Below are 25850 nucleotides of genomic sequence, written 5' to 3' on the forward strand. Positions count from 1 at the left end.
CCACAAGGGCCGGGGGAATCCAGCCGTGTTCCCCGGGCACAGTCTCCCCTCCCTCGGGTAGAGGGAAAGGACCGCGGGCTCCCTGTCGCACCCGAGGGGCCGTACGTCCCCGCCTCAGGGTGTCCCATTCTCACAGGGGGTGTGTTTCAGGGCATCTCCGGAGCCCTGAAGGCCACCCGGGCCCAGCCCTCCGCCTCCGCCACGGCTCTCGACACCCTCCCGGCGTCATCCGGCGGCTCGGGTCAGGAACGGCCGCGGCGCCGGCTCCGGGGCCGCCTGGGCCCGCCGGGAAAACGCTGCCGGGCCACCGGCTGCCTGCGATGCCGGCGCCCGCCCTCCGTCCCGCCGCCCGCCCGCCCGCGGCAGCGCCGGGCCCCGCGCTGAGGGGAGGCCTCAGCCCCGCCCGCGCCCCGCGGACACTTCCGGGGCCGGCGCCGCTTCCGCCTCCGGTTCCGGGCGAGGCGGCTGGCATGGCGGTGCTGGCGTCCAACCCCAGCAACCCCGTGGTCTTCTTCGATGTCACCATCGGCGGGCAGGTGGGCTCGGGCGCTGCGCGGCGGAGCCGGGGGCCGCAGCGGGAGGCGCTGCGGGGGTGAGCTGGGGTGTGGTGGGGGTGCAGCGGGAGGGGGTGCGGGGCTCGCAGGGGAGCAGTGGCCGGGGGGCTTGCGGGGGTGCTCCGGGAGGGGGTTGCGGGGTGCCCGCCGGGGTGCCCTGCCGCGGTTGCTTGGGGGCGTTCGAGCGTTCGTTGCGGGGCCTGCGGGGGGGCGGCTGAAAGCGCTCGGAGGGGCCCAGCGGGAGCGGGGCGCGGGGCAGAGTCGGGGGCTGCAGCGCTGCAGGGGCGCGCGGGGCAGGGCTGGCAGCAGGGCTGCAGGGGAGGGGTGCAGGGGTGCGCGGGAGGGGGCTGGCAGGGGTGGGGGGTGCAGCGGGGGGGCGAGTTTGTGGCGCTTCCCCGGGCGCGGCGGTGGGGAGGCTGGTGCGTGTGCGAGGGGGGCCCGGAGGGCTCACGGGGCCACCGTCTCCCCAGGAGGTCGGCCGCATGAAGATCGAGCTGTTCGCCGACGTTGTACCCAAAACAGCAGCGAACTTCAGGTGAGGAGCAGGCGGCGTTTCTGCAGCTCGGCCTGGGTCGGCTGTGGAGACTTGTGTGTGCAGGAAGGGCTCAGGGGGCGGAGGGGCCGCCTGCCCCCCAGAGCCGCTGCGCTGCTTTGCTCCTCTCTCCGTTGCCGGAGAGGTGCGGCCGTGCGGCACCCCGATGCCCTGGGGGAGGCCGCCTGGCCGGAAGGTGAAGGGCTCCAGTCCCGCTCCGCTCCCCGTGTGGAGCTTCTCGTACGCTCGGTGCCCTTGGGAAAGGCCGTACCTTGAGGGCACGGCCACGCGGTTCTCTTGGCGCTGACCGCGGGATGCACCGCTTGGGCGTCCCACTGCCACGGGAGAGATGGATGTAGCCTCTTCTCTGGGAAACACGGTGCCTGCTCCACGTTCACTGCCCCTTACGAGCTCGGCGTTAAATATCTGCCCTGCTCGACTGCAGAAAGCAGAGAAGTCTCTTTTAAAATGGCAGTGGGGAGGAGTTGCTGCCGGTTACGGTTGCACCGGGGTCGTCCCCGATGCAGCAAGGGAAGTCCTGCACACCAGGCAGTGCACGTTGGCTGAACGCAGCGCTCTGTGTCCTGCGGGGGCAGATGTGCCTCACGCTCCGCTCTCTTTTTTGTCTTGCAGGCAGTTTTGTACGGGCGAATTCAGGTAAGCGGCTTACGGTGTCCTGTAAAGTAGCCCACCCGGAGAAACAGGAGTGGCTGAGTGGGAAGAAGGCTCGCTTGGAAGCGTTTCTTGCCCTGCCAGTACAAAATGAAAGAGTTGCAGACAACTGCTCTGATGAAATTGGGATGAGCTCGGTCCGTCGCAGAGGTGGCGGCCGTTCCCTTGCGGGCATGACTTTGTTCGTGCTCAGGTTGCTCTGAAAAGCCCTGTCTGCACATCCCACCTGCTCGTGCTGCAGAGGGCGGTGGGATCCCCTAAAGGTGCTGGCTTGGGTGGTGTAGGGAACCGTGTCATTTAGCGGGCAGAGCTCGCTCGAGGTTTGCCTTTGCCTCGGGCAGCACCAGCCCGGAGCCAGGCTGCAGCACTGGGTGGTCTGTCAAGGCAGTAGTAACGTGTAGGACAAGCCCTTGGAATTCCTGGGAGGGTTTTGTGTCGGGATATGCAGTAAGTTGCAATGGTTTTCCTTGTCCTTTCCTTGCAGGAAGGATGGTGTCCCTGTAGGTGATAAAGGAAGCACTTTCCACAGGTAATTCCTCTGCTTTTGTTTAGGCACTGAAGTAGCAGTCTGAGGTAGATGTGGTTTTGAGAGCTGCCTGGGGCGTTATTGGTCTGGGAGGCATCTGCAGGTCTTGGCTGATAGCGACCTTCTGTAGCTCTGGGGCCTTTGGGGGTCTGTCAGGTGTGTACGCTGGGGTCACTGGGAGGGATCCCCCGTGCCCGGTGCGTCAGGTCAGAGATCACGTTCTGGCATCCGTCCTCTAATCGCTATCCCTGGTCGAGCAGCAGCGGGTCCCGAATTGCCCGCTAGCAGCGAGTAGTTAATCTTTGTTGTAGACGTTAGACTGTAGCATTCACAGCCGCTGATAAGTGTCGTTGTGCAGCGAGGCAGAACTCCTGTTTGCCCCATGTGAAGCTTCTTGAGACATCTGTCTACTGAGAACTGAGCATTGTTTTACTTCTTCAGGGTAATCAAGGATTTCATGATCCAAGGAGGTGACTTTGTAAACGTGAGTACTGCTATATTCCTTTGGTGCTTTTCCTACGTGGTATATTAAGCAGCTGCTTCCCAGGGTCCGTGCTGATCTGTGGGGTCTCTTGGCTCTCTTTTGAGGTACTCTAGTCACTGGAGGTTTCCTCGTAGCATTGCTGCCGTCTTACTGCCACAGACTATAATGTACTTGAAACCAAATCTTGGGTGAGCATAGCTTGTCCTTCCCAAGATATTTTCTCTCTAAAAGAAGCATGGCGGTACAGCTAGAGGCTTCTCAAACTTGCAGAGTTTGGTTTTTTTTTTTTTACCGTGTTGTCATTCCTCCTTCTCCTGTCCCCCCAAACAAATTTCTGTTAGCTCTGTGGAGAGAGACCCTAGGTACGGAAGCAAGTGTCTAGTGCAAAGGATAGTTAAATAAAAACTAACTGTTTGTTAGTGAATTGTCTGACAATAGAAAAGAATTTTGTGCCCGCAGTGGTGGTCGTGCTCTGGCTTAGGGATAAGCCGAGGATACGGGGAAGCCTGGAGGACCACAGGGTCTCTTCCCTGTCCTAGGACCCAGTAAAACTATTTCCTTCCTGGAAGTATTTCAAAACATGAGGGGGATGATAAAGCTTTTTTGATACAAAATTGATAAAGCTTGGTTGTGTGAAAGTCACCAAGAGACCTGACCGCAGAGCGGGTGGCTCAGCCACCCCAGACTTGCAGGTAGTTGCTGATTGTGATGCTGCTCAGCTGTCCCAGTGGACTTTATTACTTCCATGAAGCTCAGCAAGCATTGCAGATTGCACCAGTATTTGTGATTCATAAATTACACTTGCTAGAGTTCCACTTGAGGAGCAAGGACAGTCACACTGATCACTCGAAACGGGTCTGTGTTCCTGTCTCGGAGCTGAGAGTAAGCTAGACAGAACAGGGGAGAAAGAAGCAAAGGCTAGGCAAGCAGAGCAGCAGATGTGGAGCTGCACATGGTACATTACTGGCATCTTATCTTCCTGTTAAGTTTGTCCTCCTAAAGAACGTCTGTCTTAAGCAGAAAGGCAGTGAAGGGAGGCAGGTTGCAGCAAGGCAGAAGAAATGGGGCTGAAGTGACACAGGAAGGGGAAATGATCTCAGGGAAGGGATCTGACCCCTGTGCTGGGCACTGGTGAGGCCGCCCCTCGATGAGTGGGTTCAGTGTTGGGCCCCTCACCCCAAAAAGGCCATTGAATGACTCGAGCGTGGCCAGAGAAGGGCAACGGAGCTGGGGCAGGGTCTGGAGCACAGGTCTGCTGGGGAGCGGCTGGGGGAACTGGGGGGGTTCAGTCTGGAGAAGAGGAGGCTGAGGGGAGACCTCCTGGCCCTCTGCAACCCCCTGCCAGGAGGGTGCAGAGAGGGGGGATGAGTCTCTGGAGCCGAGGAGCCAGCGCCAGGCCCCGAGGGAATGGCCTCAAGCTGCCCAGGGCAGGGTCAGGCTGGCTCTGAGGAAGGATTTCTGTGCAGAAGGGGCTGCTGGGCGTTGGAATGGGCTGCCCAGGGCAGGGGGGGGAGTCCCCGGGATCCCTGGAGGGGTTGAAGAGTCGGGCTGAGCCAGCGCTGAGGGATCTGGGGCAGTTGGGAACGGTCAGGGTGAGGTTCATGGTTGGACTGGAGGAGCTTCAAGGGCTTTTCCAACCCAGACGATTCTGTGATTCTGTGAAATCAACCCAGGGAAGTGGCTGTTGGAATAGTGAATGTAACTGACTGTGCCAGAGATACCGGGCTGCATTGCTTCTGCAGCTTTCCCCAAATGGTTCCTCACTGCAGCATCTGTCAGGCTGTTCTGTCGAAGGGTCCCTGCTCAGTCCTTTTGGCGTCATACACGGGAGTGTCTCTGCAACCCCGGACCAAAGGGCAGGGTGGCCTTTCAGCCACGCCACGACTTATGTGTCTTGCCTGAACCATGCGTCAGGCTTGTGCAAAGTTACAAATCTGTGAGCAGTCAAAGCTTGTAATGTGCAGCTGCTAGGGGCCACGCTGCTTTAACTTAGAAGCGTCTTGAGGGCTGAGGGCTGGGGCTTGTCCTTGTAGTACAGGATGTCTCGACTTGGTAGAAAGTTCAGCAAAAGGTAGAAGCTCCATCTTTCAGAAACTGTCTTTGATGAACAGTGAGATCACTTCCCTAATTCCTATAAAATCACAGAAAATAAGGTGAAATAAGGAAGCAGCAACCAACTTTTTCCAGGCAACCACTTCCCTTTTCTCACCAGCCCCTACTTTGATGTCCCCTCCCCTTTCCCTGCCGAGGCCAGGGGGGTCCATCCCAAGCCATCTGTAGCCTCTGTCTCTCTCTGGGAGACTTGAACCTGATCCTTACCACCTCTGTGGGTTTCTGCCAACACGTGGATGGCAAAGGATGTGCTGTGGAGTTAGAATCCACTCGATGATCCTCTTCAGAAATGAAACATTGAACGTGTTCACTGCTGGTGTGTGCAGATGGCAGGACGGCACCCATTTTGGGCTGGGTTTAACCCTGTCCTTTGGCTTGGGCATTTTAAATTTAGTTTTTAAATGGAGCTGTTCCGTAGCAGTTGCTGTGGCTGAGTGGGCACCTCTCTCGCACAGGGCGACGGCACTGGAGTAGCCAGTATATACAGGGGTCCTTTTGCGGATGAAAACTTCAAACTGAAACACTCTGCTCCTGGGCTGCTCTCTATGGTGAGTATAAAATAGGGACATTCTAAGACCAAAAAGCTTTTGGTATTTTCTCTGTGCCCTTTTCCGAAGCGTATAAGTGATTTGCCAGACAACAGGAATCTCCAGCACCGGATACAAGGTCTAAAAGACCTGCTTTGTAGCTCCTGGCCAGAAGGCTCCTCATGAGTTAATGTGTTGAGCGACACAGTCCTGATCCTGCAGCATCCTTTCTTTTTTACCTGCTTGGCAGCCTGAGCAGCAGCACATGTGGGTGGCTTGGAAGTTGTCTGTGTTGGTTGTCTGCAGCTCTTTGGGTGTCGTGGGGAGAGGGCAGTGGGTGGGTGGCGACAGCTCTGACACGGGCTGTGGGCACCTGGAGGCGGCTCCGGGGAGACCTTATTGCAGCCTTTCAATACTTATGGGGGCTTATAAGAAAGACGGGGACAAACATTTTAGCAGGGCCTGTAGCAATCGGTCAAGCAGTAAAGGTTTTAAACGAAAGGAGGGTAGATTCAGACTAGATAGAAGGAAGAAATTCTTTATGAGGAGGGTAGTGAAACACTGGCCCAGGTTGCCCAGAGAGGCCGTGGAGGCCCCGTCCCTGGAAACAGTCAAGGTCAGGCTGGACGGGGCTCTGAGCAACCTGATGGAGGTGAAGATGTCCCAGCTCATTGCAGAGGCCTTGGATTAAGTGACCTTTAAAAGTCCATTCCAAACCGTTCTGTGATTGGAGGATCCCCCCAGAATGTCTGGGGGTGCACGGAAGGGCACATGCAGGGGGTTGTGTGTGCCCCACGGAGCGGTCTGGGCTGTCCCCAACAGCACAGCGCGGTGAGCAGGGTGCCCCTAAAGGTGCAGGAAGGAGTCCAGGGACCCTCAAGCAGCACAGCGAGGGCTTCAGGATGCCCCCAAAAGATGACAGATGGGATCAGCAAGGACATTGCAAAAGGCTCAGCCAGCGAGCGGCCAAAAGCCCCGGGGTCCAGGGTGTGCCAAAAGGGCTGCCGAGGGGCAGGGGTTGCACAAAGACATCCCTATTGTCATACCCCTAAGAGAGAAGGGAGCACCTAAAATCCTCCCCATACAAGAACCGGCAGGTGTTAAACCAGAGGAGAAACCTCCCCCTCCTCCCCTGTCCAGGATGGCCCTCTCTGGCAGTAACTGGCCTAGCTCTGAAGAGATAAGTCCAGCCACCCCCAGCTCCTCTAATCTTTGAGGACTGGCTCGATCTCAAGGGGATTAATCTCGTAGCAGATTAATTTGTCACCTTGACTGCAACCGGGGGTGCAGGAGGGAGCCCCCCGAGGAGTGTGGAGATGTCACCAAAGGCGCCTCTGACAAACAGAGGGCTGCAGGGTGCACCAAGGGCACACCAGGGGGTTTTGGGTGAATCGAAAGGCGCATTGAGGGGTGAGGGGAGACCCAGTCGGCGCAGCCACAGGTCCAGGGTGCATCGAAAGGCACGTGCATGGGGACTGGGCACACCAGAAAGCAAAGCGAGGTGTAGGGGCGTCCTGAAATGGAGCCCGGGGACTTGGGGTGCCCTTAAAGCGACAGCCAGGGCTCCAGGGATGCAGAGAGAGGCACAGAAATGGGTCCAGGGTGTTCCAAAACTCAGGCTGAGAACCCAGGAAGCACAAAAAGGGACATGGGCGTGTCCAGCCACCGCCTCTTGTGCTTGCAGGGAGCCTTGCTGGCGAGAGCCCGCTCTGCCGAGCCCGTCTGTCTCCCACGCAGGCGAGCCTGGCAGGCAAGAGGAGGACAGGGGTCCACAGGGAGGTGGGAACCTTGGGAGAGGTGGCAACCTTGGAGAGGTGGCCTTGGGCAACCCTGTGCCCCTGGACACGTGCACCAGGGGCTGTTTCCTTGGCAATGGGGCCTGTACACACACAGAGAGGTCCTGAGCAACGGGCCCCTCCCAGCCCCCACCGAGCCCGTTATGACATCAGCGCACAGAACAAGAGGGGTTCTGGCACAGGCCCTGCACACACAGTACCTGGTGGTGCTGCCAGTGCTGTGTCAGTGGGCTGGTGCTGGAGGCACTGGTAGAGCTGGTGCTGCCAAGGGAACTGGTGCTGCTGGTGCAAGTTCTGTTGGAGCTACCAGTGGAGCTGGTGGCAGCGCTGGTGGAGCTGGTACTGGTGCAGCCGGTGCTGCCACCGCTGCTGGTGGTGGCTGAGCCTGCAGGCAGCTGCCCGTGCCCTGCCACTCCTTGGGGTTGGCTCCTCTGTTGGCAGCCGACACCAGGCAGCGCCCACTAAGTCCTGCCTGGCACCGGTCCCCAGGGATAGACGAGGGGAGGCGGTTCAGTGCCCACCCCCGCCGGGCCATGAGGAGGATCTGGCGGTGGCTGTGCAGGAGGGACAGGAGCAGGGGGGCAGGGGAGGGTCCCGCGTCCTCCAGGATCAGCGGTGGCCATGAGCCGCCGCCAGAGGCACGGGACGAGCTGCACCGTGCAGCCGCCACTGGCAACTGGGCCCCAGCGCGGCCGCTGGTGGAGGAGCGCGACACCGACTGCCGGGACAAGGCCGACAGGTAACGGGGCGCAGGCAGGCGGGCGCTGGCTGGGAAGCTCCGGGGCTCTTTTCCTCCCCTGGGGCTCAGCTTTGTGCCTGGGGGCGTTGGTCCTCGAGGGAGGTCAACACGGAAAGGGCGGGCAACAACGGGCCCTTCTCCTTGCCGTGAGCTGTGCCCACGACTGGCTCTGCTCTTTGTCTCTCCAGGCGCGGCGCGCGGCCCGTGGACGCCCGAGGGCGGGAAAAGAAGGGAGAAGCTGCTCCAGGCCAAGCCAAAGGGGTGTCAGAACCCAGCACTCCCCGTGGGGCAGCAGCGAGGCGGTGTGCACCCGCCCTGCCGAGAGCAGGTAGGACTCTCCGGGGTGGAGGAGGGATGGGCAGAAGGCCTGTCGCCTGCCCTTGTGGCGGCTTGCCGTGGAGACGGGCCGTTTGGAAATGATGATGTGGTGTGGCTGAGGATCCAGGAAAACGTGCACTGCCGGGCCTTGTCCCTGCAAAGCAGAACTCTCGAGACGCTCATTCCTTCGGGGCTCATTGCTGATCACTTTGAGCCATCCCGTCATCCCCCTGGCACAGGGAAAAGAGACGTGTCTGGAATCTGCATTTTGACAGGTCCCCCTGGCTTTGGGGTGTGTGGCTGTGCTAGGGTTGTCTCTGGAAGCACGACGGTTGGGAAAGCACTGTAGGCATCAAGGAGCTGTGTGAGCTCACTCTGGTTTCAACAATATGTGTGTTTAATGTAGATGAGCCTGCCGCCTGCTTGGAGTCGGCCGTCCGTAAGTCGCCATCAGATGAAGAAGGCGTCAAGGAGAGCCAGAGCTTTGGGCCGGAGGTATGCAAAACCAGAGATTTTCAATTCGAGTCCTCCTTCCCGTGCTAATGCAAAGCCAGACTTTTCCATGAATCGTGTCTAAGGCAGAGTTATTGAAAACTCTTTGATCATCTGATGTCAAGCAGCTGACAGTCCTCTTCTGGTTGTATGAAATGCTGCTGCTGTCTCCTGGTTTGAGCTGATTCCCTAAGTGCTGTCCATTTGTGTTCTGTAACTTTGAACAGGCAGAAAATGTCAGAGCCCGAGTACTGACGGTGGGGTCAGATTCATCCCCTTCCCACCTGAGCCCTGGGACACGTCAGCCATCAGAAGGTGTCCAGGCGCAAGTGTGTCTGACAGAATGTCACCAGTGCCTTCGGGTGCAAGGACAGCTCTGTGAGGACGTCACTGAGATGCGAGAAGAAGACAAGAGCTTGTCTCGTCAGCTGAGCAAAGCCGAAAGAAAAGCTGATGGGCTGGAAAAGGAAGTGGACCAACTGAAAAAAGCCCTCTTGGAAAAGACATCGGCTTTAGAGCAGGCAGAAAGAGAATTACAAAGGTCCAAAAGGCAGACAGAGGACTGGCATGATCTCTGCCTTATGAAAGATCAGAAGAGAGAAGATGTCACCAAGAAGGCAGAAGAGCTGCAGCAACAACTGGCCGAGCTCCAAAGTGAAAACTTTTTGCTGCGTCAGCAGCTGGGAGACGCGCAGAACAAGGCCGCCCAGGAACGAATGGTGAGTGGTGGTGCCTTTACATGCGAGGCCGACAAGGTAGAAAAAGAGGTGAGGTGAGCACTGGCCAAGACTGACTTAAAGGAGAGCGGTTCCCAAGGCCGTCTGGCGCTTCTAAGAGTCGGCAGGTGTGCGGTACGTGCGCGGGAGTCCTTCGCTCGGCTTGGTTCTGTTCTGCGCTGGTTTTGTTGGAATCGCGGAAGGTTCTGACAAGCCTTGAGATGTTTATAGACACACACGTACGTAGAAACGCTGAGGCAGGCGTTGGGTTGCGTTTGTGTAGCAGAACAATGGCGTGAAGGATGATACACAGAGCTGGCTCTAGGAAGCCTTGGCTGGGATCACGGGAGAAAGGGCTGCAGTCCAACGACAGCTCCCGCGTTGGCCTCCGGTTAGATTTTAGCATTAACTTAAGGAACAAGCCCAACCCCACAAAGGCACAGTCTCGGCATCTTCCGAGGGGAATGTGCTGGGAGACAGAAATCTTCACCGAGTGATGACATTTCTGCAGTCGTCTTCACTCGCCAGGGATGGCTGGAGACCATCAGCTGTGCAGATGCCCTCTTCTTCCCGTGGATGCGATGGCTTTGCTTTGCGATGCACTTAGAAAACTGATCTCGGTCTGTGAACTAGTAACTGGAAGTAAAAATACGGACTTGGGCTTATTTTTCTTTGTACTCGTTGTTTCCCTAGAGAACAGAGGCACAGCTGCAAGGAGAGCTCGTTGATGCTGTCAGAAAGCAGCACACAGCAGAAACTGCACTGCAAGACTCGACGCACCAGTGCAGTCGCCTGAAGGAAGAAAACTCCCGCTTGCAGGAGGACCTGGACAAGGCGAAGGCCAAGGTATACAAAGGCTGTCAACACGTTAATGTCTCTGAAGCTGTTCTGAGGCACGGACGTGCTGTGATGCTGCAGGAGGAGTGAGCGCCTTTGCCGCGGAGCCTGTCTGGAAAGGAGGGATGGGTGGAAGCTGGAGCATCTTGTTGGCAAGGGCTTGAAAGGCGCACGTACTTTCCGAAATCCAAGCGCCTTTTCCCTGGGTTGAAATACAAACTCAGTGCATTGACAGCCATGATCTCGATGCATCCCTTTGATGGAGTTTCACCGAGACTTGAGACCCCTCTGCTCAAGGCAGGTTCTTTTTCCCCACATACAGGTGCGCGAACTCTCCGCAGACTTGGAGCTGCTGTCCCAAAAATTTCTGCGGCTGGAAGCTCTAAATAAGGAGATGGGACAGATGGTGACAACTCTGTCAGATCGCTTGGCGACTCCTGGCCCAGCTCACACCACAGCAGAGCAGGAAGAGAAGCGATATCAGAGTCAGCTTTTGCAGGTCAGTTCATGTACCATTGGTATCTGTCGTCGGCGTTGCGTCCTCTTGTGGTTGCGCTCACGACTTCTGGGGGTTTTGTCTTGGGCACGTGGTTCTCTTTGTTAGTGCTGTGGGTTTGGCTTTCCCGTAGGGAAGGCGGGCAGCTGCAAAAGGCTGCGTCAGAGTCTGTGTGTCGTGTGTCCTGGGACCAGTGGGCGTGAAAAACACGCAGCCATTTTGCTGCTCCTCGTCCAGGCAGCGTTTAGGCTGTTTAAGAGCTTTTATGTCAAAGTGGCGGAAAGAGCAGGTTTGTTGAGAGGGCTGGGCATTGCCTTTGTCTTCCCGTTTCTTGAAGTTGCATCTTCTCTTTTAGGTACAGGCAGCCGCTGAAGCCAGAATAGAAGAGATGAACACCGCTGTCGCCTCTTGGAGAAACGAGCTGGAGCAGATCATTAGAGCTCAGGCACTCGAGCTGGAGAGAGCACAGGAGAAGCAGGAGTCGACCGCCCTGCTCCTGGCTTATGCTCAGGCAGAACTGAAGAGCTCTCACAAGCGTTTCTGTGTGATGGAGGACGTTGCAAGAGTTCTCAGAAACAAACTGAATAAGTAAGTCCAAACTTTTTTTTCCCCACCTAATACAACAGGACCCTTTTCATTGTGGCTTTTCCAGCCCACGTCCCTTTCTTGGATCTGGGCAGCACGATGTGTGCACTTCTGCAGAGCCCACCTTGGGCTCTCCCATTGCCGAGCCCTGGTTTTGTTTCTCTTGACGGACCCTGAAGTAACCAAGCCGATCAGGCCTGTCTGGAGGGTGGTTTAGTTAGTTTTCTTGGAAAGGTTTTCTGCAGCCGCCTCCTCTTGCTGCACGTATGGTGGAAAAGAGGAGCTTCCTTTCCCTTCTGCTGTTACCCTCCAGCTGAGGGGAGACACACGGGAAAAGGCAGAGGGGACAGAACAGGAGGCTGTGAGGCAAAAATAATCTCTTTGCTGTCCGTGATAACAGTCTGTGTTTACCGCGGGAGGAGGGAAAGAGCCCGGAGTCCTTACGACCCTCTGGGAAAGGTCTGACAGAGACCTCACACAGACTGCTTGGAAGCCCGAGCAGCAGCACACGCGGGTGGCTCGGAAGTCTTGTGTTCCTCAGCCCAACAGTGCAGCGTCACACCTGGGGAACCGCTTGGTGCCACCGTGAGCAAGAGTCGTTTTTGCACGCTCCTGCATTTCTCACAGGGCTAATGAGAGGCTGGCAGAAGCCAGCAGGAACAGCGGCGAGACTCTGCAGCCAGAAAGCGGAGGTGCGAGCAAGGCCAGGGCACCGAGCGTCAACCCATCGGGCTCAGGTAAGCAGCTCCAGATGTGATTCTTCAGTGCTCGGGCGGGTTAGGGATTACGGTTGGGTTTGGCTTGAGATATTGAAAGCGTAGAAGCCTTTTCCATGTCATTCCTGGTCACGTGGAATTAGGAGACAGAAGTTGCTTGCTCATCCTGCAGAGCATAAAGCAGGTCTTGTTAGGTGGAACCCCAGAACAGGGAGCGGGATCTCCAGAGAAGAATTTCCTGACAGTGCTTCCTCTGGAGTTTCTTTCACGGGCTTTAGAAGGTTGGCTCCTTATGGTCAAACATGGAAAATCTTATTTCTTCCGTTGTGTGTGTCCCTTTCATCCCTTCTGGTTTCCTCTGGAGGCCTTCAATCTCTCCAGACCTTCACAGCGTCCTGTGGCAGTTGAGAGTTGTCCATTGCCTTTGTGGGCTCGGTCTGCTGTGGAAGTAACATCGGATCTTTCTTTTTCTCTCCCAGCCACCGGTAAACGTAAAACCAGATCTGGTGAGGATTGTCGCCGGACATCTGCTCTTCTGCCAAAGGTCACCAAAGCCTGGGATATCCCTGCTGGGGCAACACTGTCCGACAGTGACAGTTTTGAGGGAGAGTTATTAAAGTGATAGAAAACACTCAGGAAAGTTGGTGGAAATTCTTTGTCGCCCCCATTCTGGCGAGTGAAAGCAGCCATGGAGGCCACGCCCCACAAGGGCCGGGGGAATCCAGCCGTGTTCCCCGGGCACAGTCTCCCCTCCCTCGGGTAGAGGGAAAGGACCGCGGGCTCCCTGTCGCACCCGAGGGGCCGTACGTCCCCGCCTCAGGGTGTCCCATTCTCACAGGGGGTGTGTTTCAGGGCATCTCCGGAGCCCTGAAGGCCACCCGGGCCCAGCCCTCCGCCTCCGCCACGGCTCTCGACACCCTCCCGGCGTCATCCGGCGGCTCGGGTCAGGAACGGCCGCGGCGCCGGCTCCGGGGCCGCCTGGGCCCGCCGGGAAAACGCTGCCGGGCCACCGGCTGCCTGCGATGCCGGCGCCCGCCCTCCGTCCCGCCGCCCGCCCGCCCGCGGCAGCGCCGGGCCCCGCGCTGAGGGGAGGCCTCAGCCCCGCCCGCGCCCCGCGGACACTTCCGGGGCCGGCGCCGCTTCCGCCTCCGGTTCCGGGCGAGGCGGCTGGCATGGCGGTGCTGGCGTCCAACCCCAGCAACCCCGTGGTCTTCTTCGATGTCACCATCGGCGGGCAGGTGGGCTCGGGCGCTGCGCGGCGGAGCCGGGGGCCGCAGCGGGAGGCGCTGCGGGGGTGAGCTGGGGTGTGGTGGGGGTGCAGCGGGAGGGGGTGCGGGGCTCGCAGGGGAGCAGTGGCCGGGGGGCTTGCGGGGGTGCTCCGGGAGGGGGTTGCGGGGTGCCCGCCGGGGTGCCCTGCCGCGGTTGCTTGGGGGCGTTCGAGCGTTCGTTGCGGGGCCTGCGGGGGGGCGGCTGAAAGCGCTCGGAGGGGCCCAGCGGGAGCGGGGCGCGGGGCAGAGTCGGGGGCTGCAGCGCTGCAGGGGCGCGCGGGGCAGGGCTGGCAGCAGGGCTGCAGGGGAGGGGTGCAGGGGTGCGCGGGAGGGGGCTGGCAGGGGTGGGGGGTGCAGCGGGGGGGCGAGTTTGTGGCGCTTCCCCGGGCGCGGCGGTGGGGAGGCTGGTGCGTGTGCGAGGGGGGCCCGGAGGGCTCACGGGGCCACCGTCTCCCCAGGAGGTCGGCCGCATGAAGATCGAGCTGTTCGCCGACGTTGTACCCAAAACAGCAGCGAACTTCAGGTGAGGAGCAGGCGGCGTTTCTGCAGCTCGGCCTGGGTCGGCTGTGGAGACTTGTGTGTGCAGGAAGGGCTCAGGGGGCGGAGGGGCCGCCTGCCCCCCAGAGCCGCTGCGCTGCTTTGCTCCTCTCTCCGTTGCCGGAGAGGTGCGGCCGTGCGGCACCCCGATGCCCTGGGGGAGGCCGCCTGGCCGGAAGGTGAAGGGCTCCAGTCCCGCTCCGCTCCCCGTGTGGAGCTTCTCGTACGCTCGGTGCCCTTGGGAAAGGCCGTACCTTGAGGGCACGGCCACGCGGTTCTCTTGGCGCTGACCGCGGGATGCACCGCTTGGGCGTCCCACTGCCACGGGAGAGATGGATGTAGCCTCTTCTCTGGGAAACACGGTGCCTGCTCCACGTTCACTGCCCCTTACGAGCTCGGCGTTAAATATCTGCCCTGCTCGACTGCAGAAAGCAGAGAAGTCTCTTTTAAAATGGCAGTGGGGAGGAGTTGCTGCCGGTTACGGTTGCACCGGGGTCGTCCCCGATGCAGCAAGGGAAGTCCTGCACACCAGGCAGTGCACGTTGGCTGAACGCAGCGCTCTGTGTCCTGCGGGGGCAGATGTGCCTCACGCTCCGCTCTCTTTTTTGTCTTGCAGGCAGTTTTGTACGGGCGAATTCAGGTAAGCGGCTTACGGTGTCCTGTAAAGTAGCCCACCCGGAGAAACAGGAGTGGCTGAGTGGGAAGAAGGCTCGCTTGGAAGCGTTTCTTGCCCTGCCAGTACAAAATGAAAGAGTTGCAGACAACTGCTCTGATGAAATTGGGATGAGCTCGGTCCGTCGCAGAGGTGGCGGCCGTTCCCTTGCGGGCATGACTTTGTTCGTGCTCAGGTTGCTCTGAAAAGCCCTGTCTGCACATCCCACCTGCTCGTGCTGCAGAGGGCGGTGGGATCCCCTAAAGGTGCTGGCTTGGGTGGTGTAGGGAACCGTGTCATTTAGCGGGCAGAGCTCGCTCGAGGTTTGCCTTTGCCTCGGGCAGCACCAGCCCGGAGCCAGGCTGCAGCACTGGGTGGTCTGTCAAGGCAGTAGTAACGTGTAGGACAAGCCCTTGGAATTCCTGGGAGGGTTTTGTGTCGGGATATGCAGTAAGTTGCAATGGTTTTCCTTGTCCTTTCCTTGCAGGAAGGATGGTGTCCCTGTAGGTGATAAAGGAAGCACTTTCCACAGGTAATTCCTCTGCTTTTGTTTAGGCACTGAAGTAGCAGTCTGAGGTAGATGTGGTTTTGAGAGCTGCCTGGGGCGTTATTGGTCTGGGAGGCATCTGCAGGTCTTGGCTGATAGCGACCTTCTGTAGCTCTGGGGCCTTTGGGGGTCTGTCAGGTGTGTACGCTGGGGTCACTGGGAGGGATCCCCCGTGCCCGGTGCGTCAGGTCAGAGATCACGTTCTGGCATCCGTCCTCTAATCGCTATCCCTGGTCGAGCAGCAGCGGGTCCCGAATTGCCCGCTAGCAGCGAGTAGTTAATCTTTGTTGTAGACGTTAGACTGTAGCATTCACAGCCGCTGATAAGTGTCGTTGTGCAGCGAGGCAGAACTCCTGTTTGCCCCATGTGAAGCTTCTTGAGACATCTGTCTACTGAGAACTGAGCATTGTTTTACTTCTTCAGGGTAATCAAGGATTTCATGATCCAAGGAGGTGACTTTGTAAACGTGAGTACTGCTATATTCCTTTGGTGCTTTTCCTACGTGGTATATTAAGCAGCTGCTTCCCAGGGTCCGTGCTGATCTGTGGGGTCTCTTGGCTCTCTTTTGAGGTACTCTAGTCACTGGAGGTTTCCTCGTAGCATTGCTGCCGTCTTACTGCCACAGACTATAATGTACTTGAAACCAAATCTTGGGTGAGCATAGCTTGTCCTTCCCAAGATATTTTCTCTCTAAAAGAAGCATGGCGGTACAGCTAGAGGCTTCTCAAACTTGCAGAGTTTGGTTTTTTTTTTTTTACCGTGTTGTCATTCCTCCTTCTCCTGTCCCCCCAAACAAATTTCTGTTAGCTCTGTGGAGAGAGACCCTAGGTACGGAAGCAAGTGTCTAGTGCAAAGGATAGTTAAATAAAAACTAACTGTTTGTTAGTGAATTGTCTGACAATAGAAAAGAATTTTGTGCCCGCAGTGGTGGTCGTGCTCTGGCTTAGGGATAAGCCGAGGATACGGGGAAGCCTGGAGGACCACAGGGTCTCTTCCCTGTCCTAGGACCCAGTAAAACTATTTCCTTCCTGGAAGTATTTCAAAACATGAGGGGGATGATAAAGCTTTTTTGATACAAAATTGATAAAGCTTGGTTGTGTGAAAGTCACCAAGAGACCTGACCGCAGAGCGGGTGGCTCAGCCACCCCAGACTTGCAGGTAGTTGCTGATTGTGATGCTGCTCAGCTGTCCCAGTGGACTTTATTACTTCCATGAAGCTCAGCAAGCATTGCAGATTGCACCAGTATTTGTGATTCATAAATTACACTTGCTAGAGTTCCACTTGAGGAGCAAGGACAGTCACACTGATCACTCGAAACGGGTCTGTGTTCCTGTCTCGGAGCTGAGAGTAAGCTAGACAGAACAGGGGAGAAAGAAGCAAAGGCTAGGCAAGCAGAGCAGCAGATGTGGAGCTGCACATGGTACATTACTGGCATCTTATCTTCCTGTTAAGTTTGTCCTCCTAAAGAACGTCTGTCTTAAGCAGAAAGGCAGTGAAGGGAGGCAGGTTGCAGCAAGGCAGAAGAAATGGGGCTGAAGTGACACAGGAAGGGGAAATGATCTCAGGGAAGGGATCTGACCCCTGTGCTGGGCACTGGTGAGGCCGCCCCTCGATGAGTGGGTTCAGTGTTGGGCCCCTCACCCCAAAAAGGCCATTGAATGACTCGAGCGTGGCCAGAGAAGGGCAACGGAGCTGGGGCAGGGTCTGGAGCACAGGTCTGCTGGGGAGCGGCTGGGGGAACTGGGGGGGTTCAGTCTGGAGAAGAGGAGGCTGAGGGGAGACCTCCTGGCCCTCTGCAACCCCCTGCCAGGAGGGTGCAGAGAGGGGGGATGAGTCTCTGGAGCCGAGGAGCCAGCGCCAGGCCCCGAGGGAATGGCCTCAAGCTGCCCAGGGCAGGGTCAGGCTGGCTCTGAGGAAGGATTTCTGTGCAGAAGGGGCTGCTGGGCGTTGGAATGGGCTGCCCAGGGCAGGGGGGGGAGTCCCCGGGATCCCTGGAGGGGTTGAAGAGTCGGGCTGAGCCAGCGCTGAGGGATCTGGGGCAGTTGGGAACGGTCAGGGTGAGGTTCATGGTTGGACTGGAGGAGCTTCAAGGGCTTTTCCAACCCAGACGATTCTGTGATTCTGTGAAATCAACCCAGGGAAGTGGCTGTTGGAATAGTGAATGTAACTGACTGTGCCAGAGATACCGGGCTGCATTGCTTCTGCAGCTTTCCCCAAATGGTTCCTCACTGCAGCATCTGTCAGGCTGTTCTGTCGAAGGGTCCCTGCTCAGTCCTTTTGGCGTCATACACGGGAGTGTCTCTGCAACCCCGGACCAAAGGGCAGGGTGGCCTTTCAGCCACGCCACGACTTATGTGTCTTGCCTGAACCATGCGTCAGGCTTGTGCAAAGTTACAAATCTGTGAGCAGTCAAAGCTTGTAATGTGCAGCTGCTAGGGGCCACGCTGCTTTAACTTAGAAGCGTCTTGAGGGCTGAGGGCTGGGGCTTGTCCTTGTAGTACAGGATGTCTCGACTTGGTAGAAAGTTCAGCAAAAGGTAGAAGCTCCATCTTTCAGAAACTGTCTTTGATGAACAGTGAGATCACTTCCCTAATTCCTATAAAATCACAGAAAATAAGGTGAAATAAGGAAGCAGCAACCAACTTTTTCCAGGCAACCACTTCCCTTTTCTCACCAGCCCCTACTTTGATGTCCCCTCCCCTTTCCCTGCCGAGGCCAGGGGGGTCCATCCCAAGCCATCTGTAGCCTCTGTCTCTCTCTGGGAGACTTGAACCTGATCCTTACCACCTCTGTGGGTTTCTGCCAACACGTGGATGGCAAAGGATGTGCTGTGGAGTTAGAATCCACTCGATGATCCTCTTCAGAAATGAAACATTGAACGTGTTCACTGCTGGTGTGTGCAGATGGCAGGACGGCACCCATTTTGGGCTGGGTTTAACCCTGTCCTTTGGCTTGGGCATTTTAAATTTAGTTTTTAAATGGAGCTGTTCCGTAGCAGTTGCTGTGGCTGAGTGGGCACCTCTCTCGCGCAGGGCGACGGCACTGGAGTAGCCAGTATATACAGGGGTCCTTTTGCGGATGAAAACTTCAAACTGAAACACTCTGCTCCTGGGCTGCTCTCTATGGTGAGTATAAAATAGGGACATTCTAAGACCAAAAAGCTTTTGGTATTTTCTCTGTGCCCTTTTCCGAAGCGTATAAGTGATTTGCCAGACAACAGGAATCTCCAGCACCGGATACAAGGTCTAAAAGACCTGCTTTGTAGCTCCTGGCCAGAAGGCTCCTCATGAGTTAATGTGTTGAGCGACACAGTCCTGATCCTGCAGCATCCTTTCTTTTTTACCTGCTTGGCAGCCTGAGCAGCAGCACATGTGGGTGGCTTGGAAGTTGTCTGTGTTGGTTGTCTGCAGCTCTTTGGGTGTCGTGGGGAGAGGGCAGTGGGTGGGTGGCGACAGCTCTGACACGGGCTGTGGGCACCTGGAGGCGGCTCCGGGGAGACCTTATTGCAGCCTTTCAATACTTATGGGGGCTTATAAGAAAGACGGGGACAAACATTTTAGCAGGGCCTGTAGCAATCGGTCAAGCAGTAAAGGTTTTAAACGAAAGGAGGGTAGATTCAGACTAGATAGAAGGAAGAAATTCTTTATGAGGAGGGTAGTGAAACACTGGCCCAGGTTGCCCAGAGAGGCCGTGGAGGCCCCGTCCCTGGAAACAGTCAAGGTCAGGCTGGACGGGGCTCTGAGCAACCTGATGGAGGTGAAGATGTCCCAGCTCATTGCAGAGGCCTTGGATTAAGTGACCTTTAAAAGTCCATTCCAAACCGTTCTGTGATTGGAGGATCCCCCCAGAATGTCTGGGGGTGCACGGAAGGGCACATGCAGGGGGTTGTGTGTGCCCCACGGAGCGGTCTGGGCTGTCCCCAACAGCACAGCGCGGTGAGCAGGGTGCCCCTAAAGGTGCAGGAAGGAGTCCAGGGACCCTCAAGCAGCACAGCGAGGGCTTCAGGATGCCCCCAAAAGATGACAGATGGGATCAGCAAGGACATTGCAAAAGGCTCAGCCAGCGAGCGGCCAAAAGCCCCGGGGTCCAGGGTGTGCCAAAAGGGCTGCCGAGGGGCAGGGGTTGCACAAAGACATCCCTATTGTCATACCCCTAAGAGAGAAGGGAGCACCTAAAATCCTCCCCATACAAGAACCGGCAGGTGTTAAACCAGAGGAGAAACCTCCCCCTCCTCCCCTGTCCAGGATGGCCCTCTCTGGCAGTAACTGGCCTAGCTCTGAAGAGATAAGTCCAGCCACCCCCAGCTCCTCTAATCTTTGAGGACTGGCTCGATCTCAAGGGGATTAATCTCGTAGCAGATTAATTTGTCACCTTGACTGCAACCGGGGGTGCAGGAGGGAGCCCCCCGAGGAGTGTGGAGATGTCACCAAAGGCGCCTCTGACAAACAGAGGGCTGCAGGGTGCACCAAGGGCACACCAGGGGGTTTTGGGTGAATCGAAAGGCGCATTGAGGGGTGAGGGGAGACCCAGTCGGCGCAGCCACAGGTCCAGGGTGCATCGAAAGGCACGTGCATGGGGACTGGGCACACCAGAAAGCAAAGCGAGGTGTAGGGGCGTCCTGAAATGGAGCCCGGGGACTTGGGGTGCCCTTAAAGCGACAGCCAGGGCTCCAGGGATGCAGAGAGAGGCACAGAAATGGGTCCAGGGTGTTCCAAAACTCAGGCTGAGAACCCAGGAAGCACAAAAAGGGACATGGGCGTGTCCAGCCACCGCCTCTTGTGCTTGCAGGGAGCCTTGCTGGCGAGAGCCCGCTCTGCCGAGCCCGTCTGTCTCCCACGCAGGCGAGCCTGGCAGGCAAGAGGAGGACAGGGGTCCACAGGGAGGTGGGAACCTTGGGAGAGGTGGCAACCTTGGAGAGGTGGCCTTGGGCAACCCTGTGCCCCTGGACACGTGCACCAGGGGCTGTTTCCTTGGCAATGGGGCCTGTACACACACAGAGAGGTCCTGAGCAACGGGCCCCTCCCAGCCCCCACCGAGCCCGTTATGACATCAGCGCACAGAACAAGAGGGGTTCTGGCACAGGCCCTGCACACACAGTACCTGGTGGTGCTGCCAGTGCTGTGTCAGTGGGCTGGTGCTGGAGGCACTGGTAGAGCTGGTGCTGCCAAGGGAACTGGTGCTGCTGGTGCAAGTTCTGTTGGAGCTACCAGTGGAGCTGGTGGCAGCGCTGGTGGAGCTGGTACTGGTGCAGCCGGTGCTGCCACCGCTGCTGGTGGTGGCTGAGCCTGCAGGCAGCTGCCCGTGCCCTGCCACTCCTTGGGGTTGGCTCCTCTGTTGGCAGCCGACACCAGGCAGCGCCCACTAAGTCCTGCCTGGCACCGGTCCCCAGGGATAGACGAGGGGAGGCGGTTCAGTGCCCACCCCCGCCGGGCCATGAGGAGGATCTGGCGGTGGCTGTGCAGGAGGGACAGGAGCAGGGGGGCAGGGGAGGGTCCCGCGTCCTCCAGGATCAGCGGTGGCCATGAGCCGCCGCCAGAGGCACGGGACGAGCTGCACCGTGCAGCCGCCACTGGCAACTGGGCCCCAGCGCGGCCGCTGGTGGAGGAGCGCGACACCGACTGCCGGGACAAGGCCGACAGGTAACGGGGCGCAGGCAGGCGGGCGCTGGCTGGGAAGCTCCGGGGCTCTTTTCCTCCCCTGGGGCTCAGCTTTGTGCCTGGGGGCGTTGGTCCTCGAGGGAGGTCAACACGGAAAGGGCGGGCAACAACGGGCCCTTCTCCTTGCCGTGAGCTGTGCCCACGACTGGCTCTGCTCTTTGTCTCTCCAGGCGCGGCGCGCGGCCCGTGGACGCCCGAGGGCGGGAAAAGAAGGGAGAAGCTGCTCCAGGCCAAGCCAAAGGGGTGTCAGAACCCAGCACTCCCCGTGGGGCAGCAGCGAGGCGGTGTGCACCCGCCCTGCCGAGAGCAGGTAGGACTCTCCGGGGTGGAGGAGGGATGGGCAGAAGGCCTGTCGCCTGCCCTTGTGGCGGCTTGCCGTGGAGACGGGCCGTTTGGAAATGATGATGTGGTGTGGCTGAGGATCCAGGAAAACGTGCACTGCCGGGCCTTGTCCCTGCAAAGCAGAACTCTCGAGACGCTCATTCCTTCGGGGCTCATTGCTGATCACTTTGAGCCATCCCGTCATCCCCCTGGCACAGGGAAAAGAGACGTGTCTGGAATCTGCATTTTGACAGGTCCCCCTGGCTTTGGGGTGTGTGGCTGTGCTAGGGTTGTCTCTGGAAGCACGACGGTTGGGAAAGCACTGTAGGCATCAAGGAGCTGTGTGAGCTCACTCTGGTTTCAACAATATGTGTGTTTAATGTAGATGAGCCTGCCGCCTGCTTGGAGTCGGCCGTCCGTAAGTCGCCATCAGATGAAGAAGGCGTCAAGGAGAGCCAGAGCTTTGGGCCGGAGGTATGCAAAACCAGAGATTTTCAATTCGAGTCCTCCTTCCCGTGCTAATGCAAAGCCAGACTTTTCCATGAATCGTGTCTAAGGCAGAGTTATTGAAAACTCTTTGATCATCTGATGTCAAGCAGCTGACAGTCCTCTTCTGGTTGTATGAAATGCTGCTGCTGTCTCCTGGTTTGAGCTGATTCCCTAAGTGCTGTCCATTTGTGTTCTGTAACTTTGAACAGGCAGAAAATGTCAGAGCCCGAGTACTGACGGTGGGGTCAGATTCATCCCCTTCCCACCTGAGCCCTGGGACACGTCAGCCATCAGAAGGTGTCCAGGCGCAAGTGTGTCTGACAGAATGTCACCAGTGCCTTCGGGTGCAAGGACAGCTCTGTGAGGACGTCACTGAGATGCGAGAAGAAGACAAGAGCTTGTCTCGTCAGCTGAGCAAAGCCGAAAGAAAAGCTGATGGGCTGGAAAAGGAAGTGGACCAACTGAAAAAAGCCCTCTTGGAAAAGACATCGGCTTTAGAGCAGGCAGAAAGAGAATTACAAAGGTCCAAAAGGCAGACAGAGGACTGGCATGATCTCTGCCTTATGAAAGATCAGAAGAGAGAAGATGTCACCAAGAAGGCAGAAGAGCTGCAGCAACAACTGGCCGAGCTCCAAAGTGAAAACTTTTTGCTGCGTCAGCAGCTGGGAGACGCGCAGAACAAGGCCGCCCAGGAACGAATGGTGAGTGGTGGTGCCTTTACATGCGAGGCCGACAAGGTAGAAAAAGAGGTGAGGTGAGCACTGGCCAAGACTGACTTAAAGGAGAGCGGTTCCCAAGGCCGTCTGGCGCTTCTAAGAGTCGGCAGGTGTGCGGTACGTGCGCGGGAGTCCTTCGCTCGGCTTGGTTCTGTTCTGCGCTGGTTTTGTTGGAATCGCGGAAGGTTCTGACAAGCCTTGAGATGTTTATAGACACACACGTACGTAGAAACGCTGAGGCAGGCGTTGGGTTGCGTTTGTGTAGCAGAACAATGGCGTGAAGGATGATACACAGAGCTGGCTCTAGGAAGCCTTGGCTGGGATCACGGGAGAAAGGGCTGCAGTCCAACGACAGCTCCCGCGTTGGCCTCCGGTTAGATTTTAGCATTAACTTAAGGAACAAGCCCAACCCCACAAAGGCACAGTCTCGGCATCTTCCGAGGGGAATGTGCTGGGAGACAGAAATCTTCACCGAGTGATGACATTTCTGCAGTCGTCTTCACTCGCCAGGGATGGCTGGAGACCATCAGCTGTGCAGATGCCCTCTTCTTCCCGTGGATGCGATGGCTTTGCTTTGCGATGCACTTAGAAAACTGATCTCGGTCTGTGAACTAGTAACTGGAAGTAAAAATACGGACTTGGGCTTATTTTTCTTTGTACTCGTTGTTTCCCTAGAGAACAGAGGCACAGCTGCAAGGAGAGCTCGTTGATGCTGTCAGAAAGCAGCACACAGCAGAAACTGCACTGCAAGACTCGACGCACCAGTGCAGTCGCCTGAAGGAAGAAAACTCCCGCTTGCAGGAGGACCTGGACAAGGCGAAGGCCAAGGTATACAAAGGCTGTCAACACGTTAATGTCTCTGAAGCTGTTCTGAGGCACGGACGTGCTGTGATGCTGCAGGAGGAGTGAGCGCCTTTGCCGCGGAGCCTGTCTGGAAAGGAGGGATGGGTGGAAGCTGGAGCATCTTGTTGGCAAGGGCTTGAAAGGCGCACGTACTTTCCGAAATCCAAGCGCCTTTTCCCTGGGTTGAAATACAAACTCAGTGCATTGACAGCCATGATCTCGATGCATCCCTTTGATGGAGTTTCACCGAGACTTGAGACCCCTCTGCTCAAGGCAGGTTCTTTTTCCCCACATACAGGTGCGCGAACTCTCCGCAGACTTGGAGCTGCTGTCCCAAAAATTTCTGCGGCTGGAAGCTCTAAATAAGGAGATGGGACAGATGGTGACAACTCTGTCAGATCGCTTGGCGACTCCTGGCCCAGCTCACACCACAGCAGAGCAGGAAGAGAAGCGATATCAGAGTCAGCTTTTGCAGGTCAGTTCATGTACCATTGGTATCTGTCGTCGGCGTTGCGTCCTCTTGTGGTTGCGCTCACGACTTCTGGGGGTTTTGTCTTGGGCACGTGGTTCTCTTTGTTAGTGCTGTGGGTTTGGCTTTCCCGTAGGGAAGGCGGGCAGCTGCAAAAGGCTGCGTCAGAGTCTGTGTGTCGTGTGTCCTGGGACCAGTGGGCGTGAAAAACACGCAGCCATTTTGCTGCTCCTCGTCCAGGCAGCGTTTAGGCTGTTTAAGAGCTTTTATGTCAAAGTGGCGGAAAGAGCAGGTTTGTTGAGAGGGCTGGGCATTGCCTTTGTCTTCCCGTTTCTTGAAGTTGCATCTTCTCTTTTAGGTACAGGCAGCCGCTGAAGCCAGAATAGAAGAGATGAACACCGCTGTCGCCTCTTGGAGAAACGAGCTGGAGCAGATCATTAGAGCTCAGGCACTCGAGCTGGAGAGAGCACAGGAGAAGCAGGAGTCGACCGCCCTGCTCCTGGCTTATGCTCAGGCAGAACTGAAGAGCTCTCACAAGCGTTTCTGTGTGATGGAGGACGTTGCAAGAGTTCTCAGAAACAAACTGAATAAGTAAGTCCAAACTTTTTTTTCCCCACCTAATACAACAGGACCCTTTTCATTGTGGCTTTTCCAGCCCACGTCCCTTTCTTGGATCTGGGCAGCACGATGTGTGCACTTCTGCAGAGCCCACCTTGGGCTCTCCCATTGCCGAGCCCTGGTTTTGTTTCTCTTGACGGACCCTGAAGTAACCAAGCCGATCAGGCCTGTCTGGAGGGTGGTTTAGTTAGTTTTCTTGGAAAGGTTTTCTGCAGCCGCCTCCTCTTGCTGCACGTATGGTGGAAAAGAGGAGCTTCCTTTCCCTTCTGCTGTTACCCTCCAGCTGAGGGGAGACACACGGGAAAAGGCAGAGGGGACAGAACAGGAGGCTGTGAGGCAAAAATAATCTCTTTGCTGTCCGTGATAACAGTCTGTGTTTACCGCGGGAGGAGGGAAAGAGCCCGGAGTCCTTACGACCCTCTGGGAAAGGTCTGACAGAGACCTCACACAGACTGCTTGGAAGCCCGAGCAGCAGCACACGCGGGTGGCTCGGAAGTCTTGTGTTCCTCAGCCCAACAGTGCAGCGTCACACCTGGGGAACCGCTTGGTGCCACCGTGAGCAAGAGTCGTTTTTGCACGCTCCTGCATTTCTCACAGGGCTAATGAGAGGCTGGCAGAAGCCAGCAGGAACAGCGGCGAGACTCTGCAGCCAGAAAGCGGAGGTGCGAGCAAGGCCAGGGCACCGAGCGTCAACCCATCGGGCTCAGGTAAGCAGCTCCAGATGTGATTCTTCAGTGCTCGGGCGGGTTAGGGATTACGGTTGGGTTTGGCTTGAGATATTGAAAGCGTAGAAGCCTTTTCCATGTCATTCCTGGTCACGTGGAATTAGGAGACAGAAGTTGCTTGCTCATCCTGCAGAGCATAAAGCAGGTCTTGTTAGGTGGAACCCCAGAACAGGGAGCGGGATCTCCAGAGAAGAATTTCCTGACAGTGCTTCCTCTGGAGTTTCTTTCACGGGCTTTAGAAGGTTGGCTCCTTATGGTCAAACATGGAAAATCTTATTTCTTCCGTTGTGTGTGTCCCTTTCATCCCTTCTGGTTTCCTCTGGAGGCCTTCAATCTCTCCAGACCTTCACAGCGTCCTGTGGCAGTTGAGAGTTGTCCATTGCCTTTGTGGGCTCGGTCTGCTGTGGAAGTAACATCGGATCTTTCTTTTTCTCTCCCAGCCACCGGTAAACGTAAAACCAGATCTGGTGAGGATTGTCGCCGGACATCTGCTCTTCTGCCAAAGGTCACCAAAGCCTGGGATATCCCTGCTGGGGCAACACTGTCCGACAGTGACAGTTTTGAGGGAGAGTTATTAAAGTGATAGAAAACACTCAGGAAAGTTGGTGGAAATTCTTTGTCGCCCCCATTCTGGCGAGTGAAAGCAGCCATGGAGGCCACGCCCCACAAGGGCCGGGGGAATCCAGCCGTGTTCCCCGGGCACAGTCTCCCCTCCCTCGGGTAGAGGGAAAGGACCGCGGGCTCCCTGTCGCACCCGAGGGGCCGTACGTCCCCGCCTCAGGGTGTCCCATTCTCACAGGGGGTGTGTTTCAGGGCATCTCCGGAGCCCTGAAGGCCACCCGGGCCCAGCCCTCCGCCTCCGCCACGGCTCTCGACACCCTCCCGGCGTCATCCGGCGGCTCGGG

At 57.3% G+C, this 25850-nt stretch overlaps 4 protein-coding genes across 4 annotated transcripts; all 4 read left to right on the forward strand.

Annotated features, from left to right (window-relative positions):
• The first annotated feature begins 293 nt into the window (after positions 1 to 293).
• Positions 294 to 9118, forward strand: LOC141969101 (peptidyl-prolyl cis-trans isomerase H-like). The gene is made up of 8 exons (XM_074924534.1): positions 294 to 536; positions 1025 to 1089; positions 1720 to 1743; positions 2243 to 2287; positions 2726 to 2768; positions 5336 to 5428; positions 8131 to 8270; positions 8667 to 9118. The coding sequence occupies exons 1-8, from the start codon at positions 321 to 323 to the stop codon at positions 8668 to 8670; spliced, it is 630 nt and encodes a 209-aa protein (XP_074780635.1). The 5' UTR covers positions 294 to 320; the 3' UTR covers positions 8671 to 9118.
• LOC141969095 (uncharacterized) lies at positions 8571 to 12737 on the forward strand. The gene is made up of 7 exons (XM_074924525.1): positions 8571 to 8755; positions 8980 to 9471; positions 10162 to 10314; positions 10628 to 10804; positions 11157 to 11389; positions 12014 to 12123; positions 12582 to 12737. The coding sequence occupies exons 2-7, from the start codon at positions 9148 to 9150 to the stop codon at positions 12722 to 12724; spliced, it is 1140 nt and encodes a 379-aa protein (XP_074780626.1). The 5' UTR covers positions 8571 to 8755; positions 8980 to 9147; the 3' UTR covers positions 12725 to 12737.
• Positions 12738 to 13097: 360 nt separating this feature from the next.
• Positions 13098 to 21922, forward strand: LOC141969102 (peptidyl-prolyl cis-trans isomerase H-like). Its single transcript, XM_074924535.1, has 8 exons — positions 13098 to 13340; positions 13829 to 13893; positions 14524 to 14547; positions 15047 to 15091; positions 15530 to 15572; positions 18140 to 18232; positions 20935 to 21074; positions 21471 to 21922. The coding sequence occupies exons 1-8, from the start codon at positions 13125 to 13127 to the stop codon at positions 21472 to 21474; spliced, it is 630 nt and encodes a 209-aa protein (XP_074780636.1). The 5' UTR covers positions 13098 to 13124; the 3' UTR covers positions 21475 to 21922.
• LOC141969094 (uncharacterized) lies at positions 21375 to 25541 on the forward strand. The gene is made up of 7 exons (XM_074924524.1): positions 21375 to 21559; positions 21784 to 22275; positions 22966 to 23118; positions 23432 to 23608; positions 23961 to 24193; positions 24818 to 24927; positions 25386 to 25541. Exons 2-7 carry the CDS (start codon positions 21952 to 21954, stop codon positions 25526 to 25528), a joined length of 1140 nt encoding a protein of 379 aa, XP_074780625.1. The 5' UTR covers positions 21375 to 21559; positions 21784 to 21951; the 3' UTR covers positions 25529 to 25541.
• The last annotated feature ends 309 nt before the right edge of the window (positions 25542 to 25850 follow it).

The sequence above is a fragment of the Athene noctua genome, chromosome 22, assembly GCF_965140245.1.
Source record: "Athene noctua chromosome 22, bAthNoc1.hap1.1, whole genome shotgun sequence".
Taxonomy (NCBI): Eukaryota; Metazoa; Chordata; class Aves; order Strigiformes; family Strigidae; genus Athene; species Athene noctua.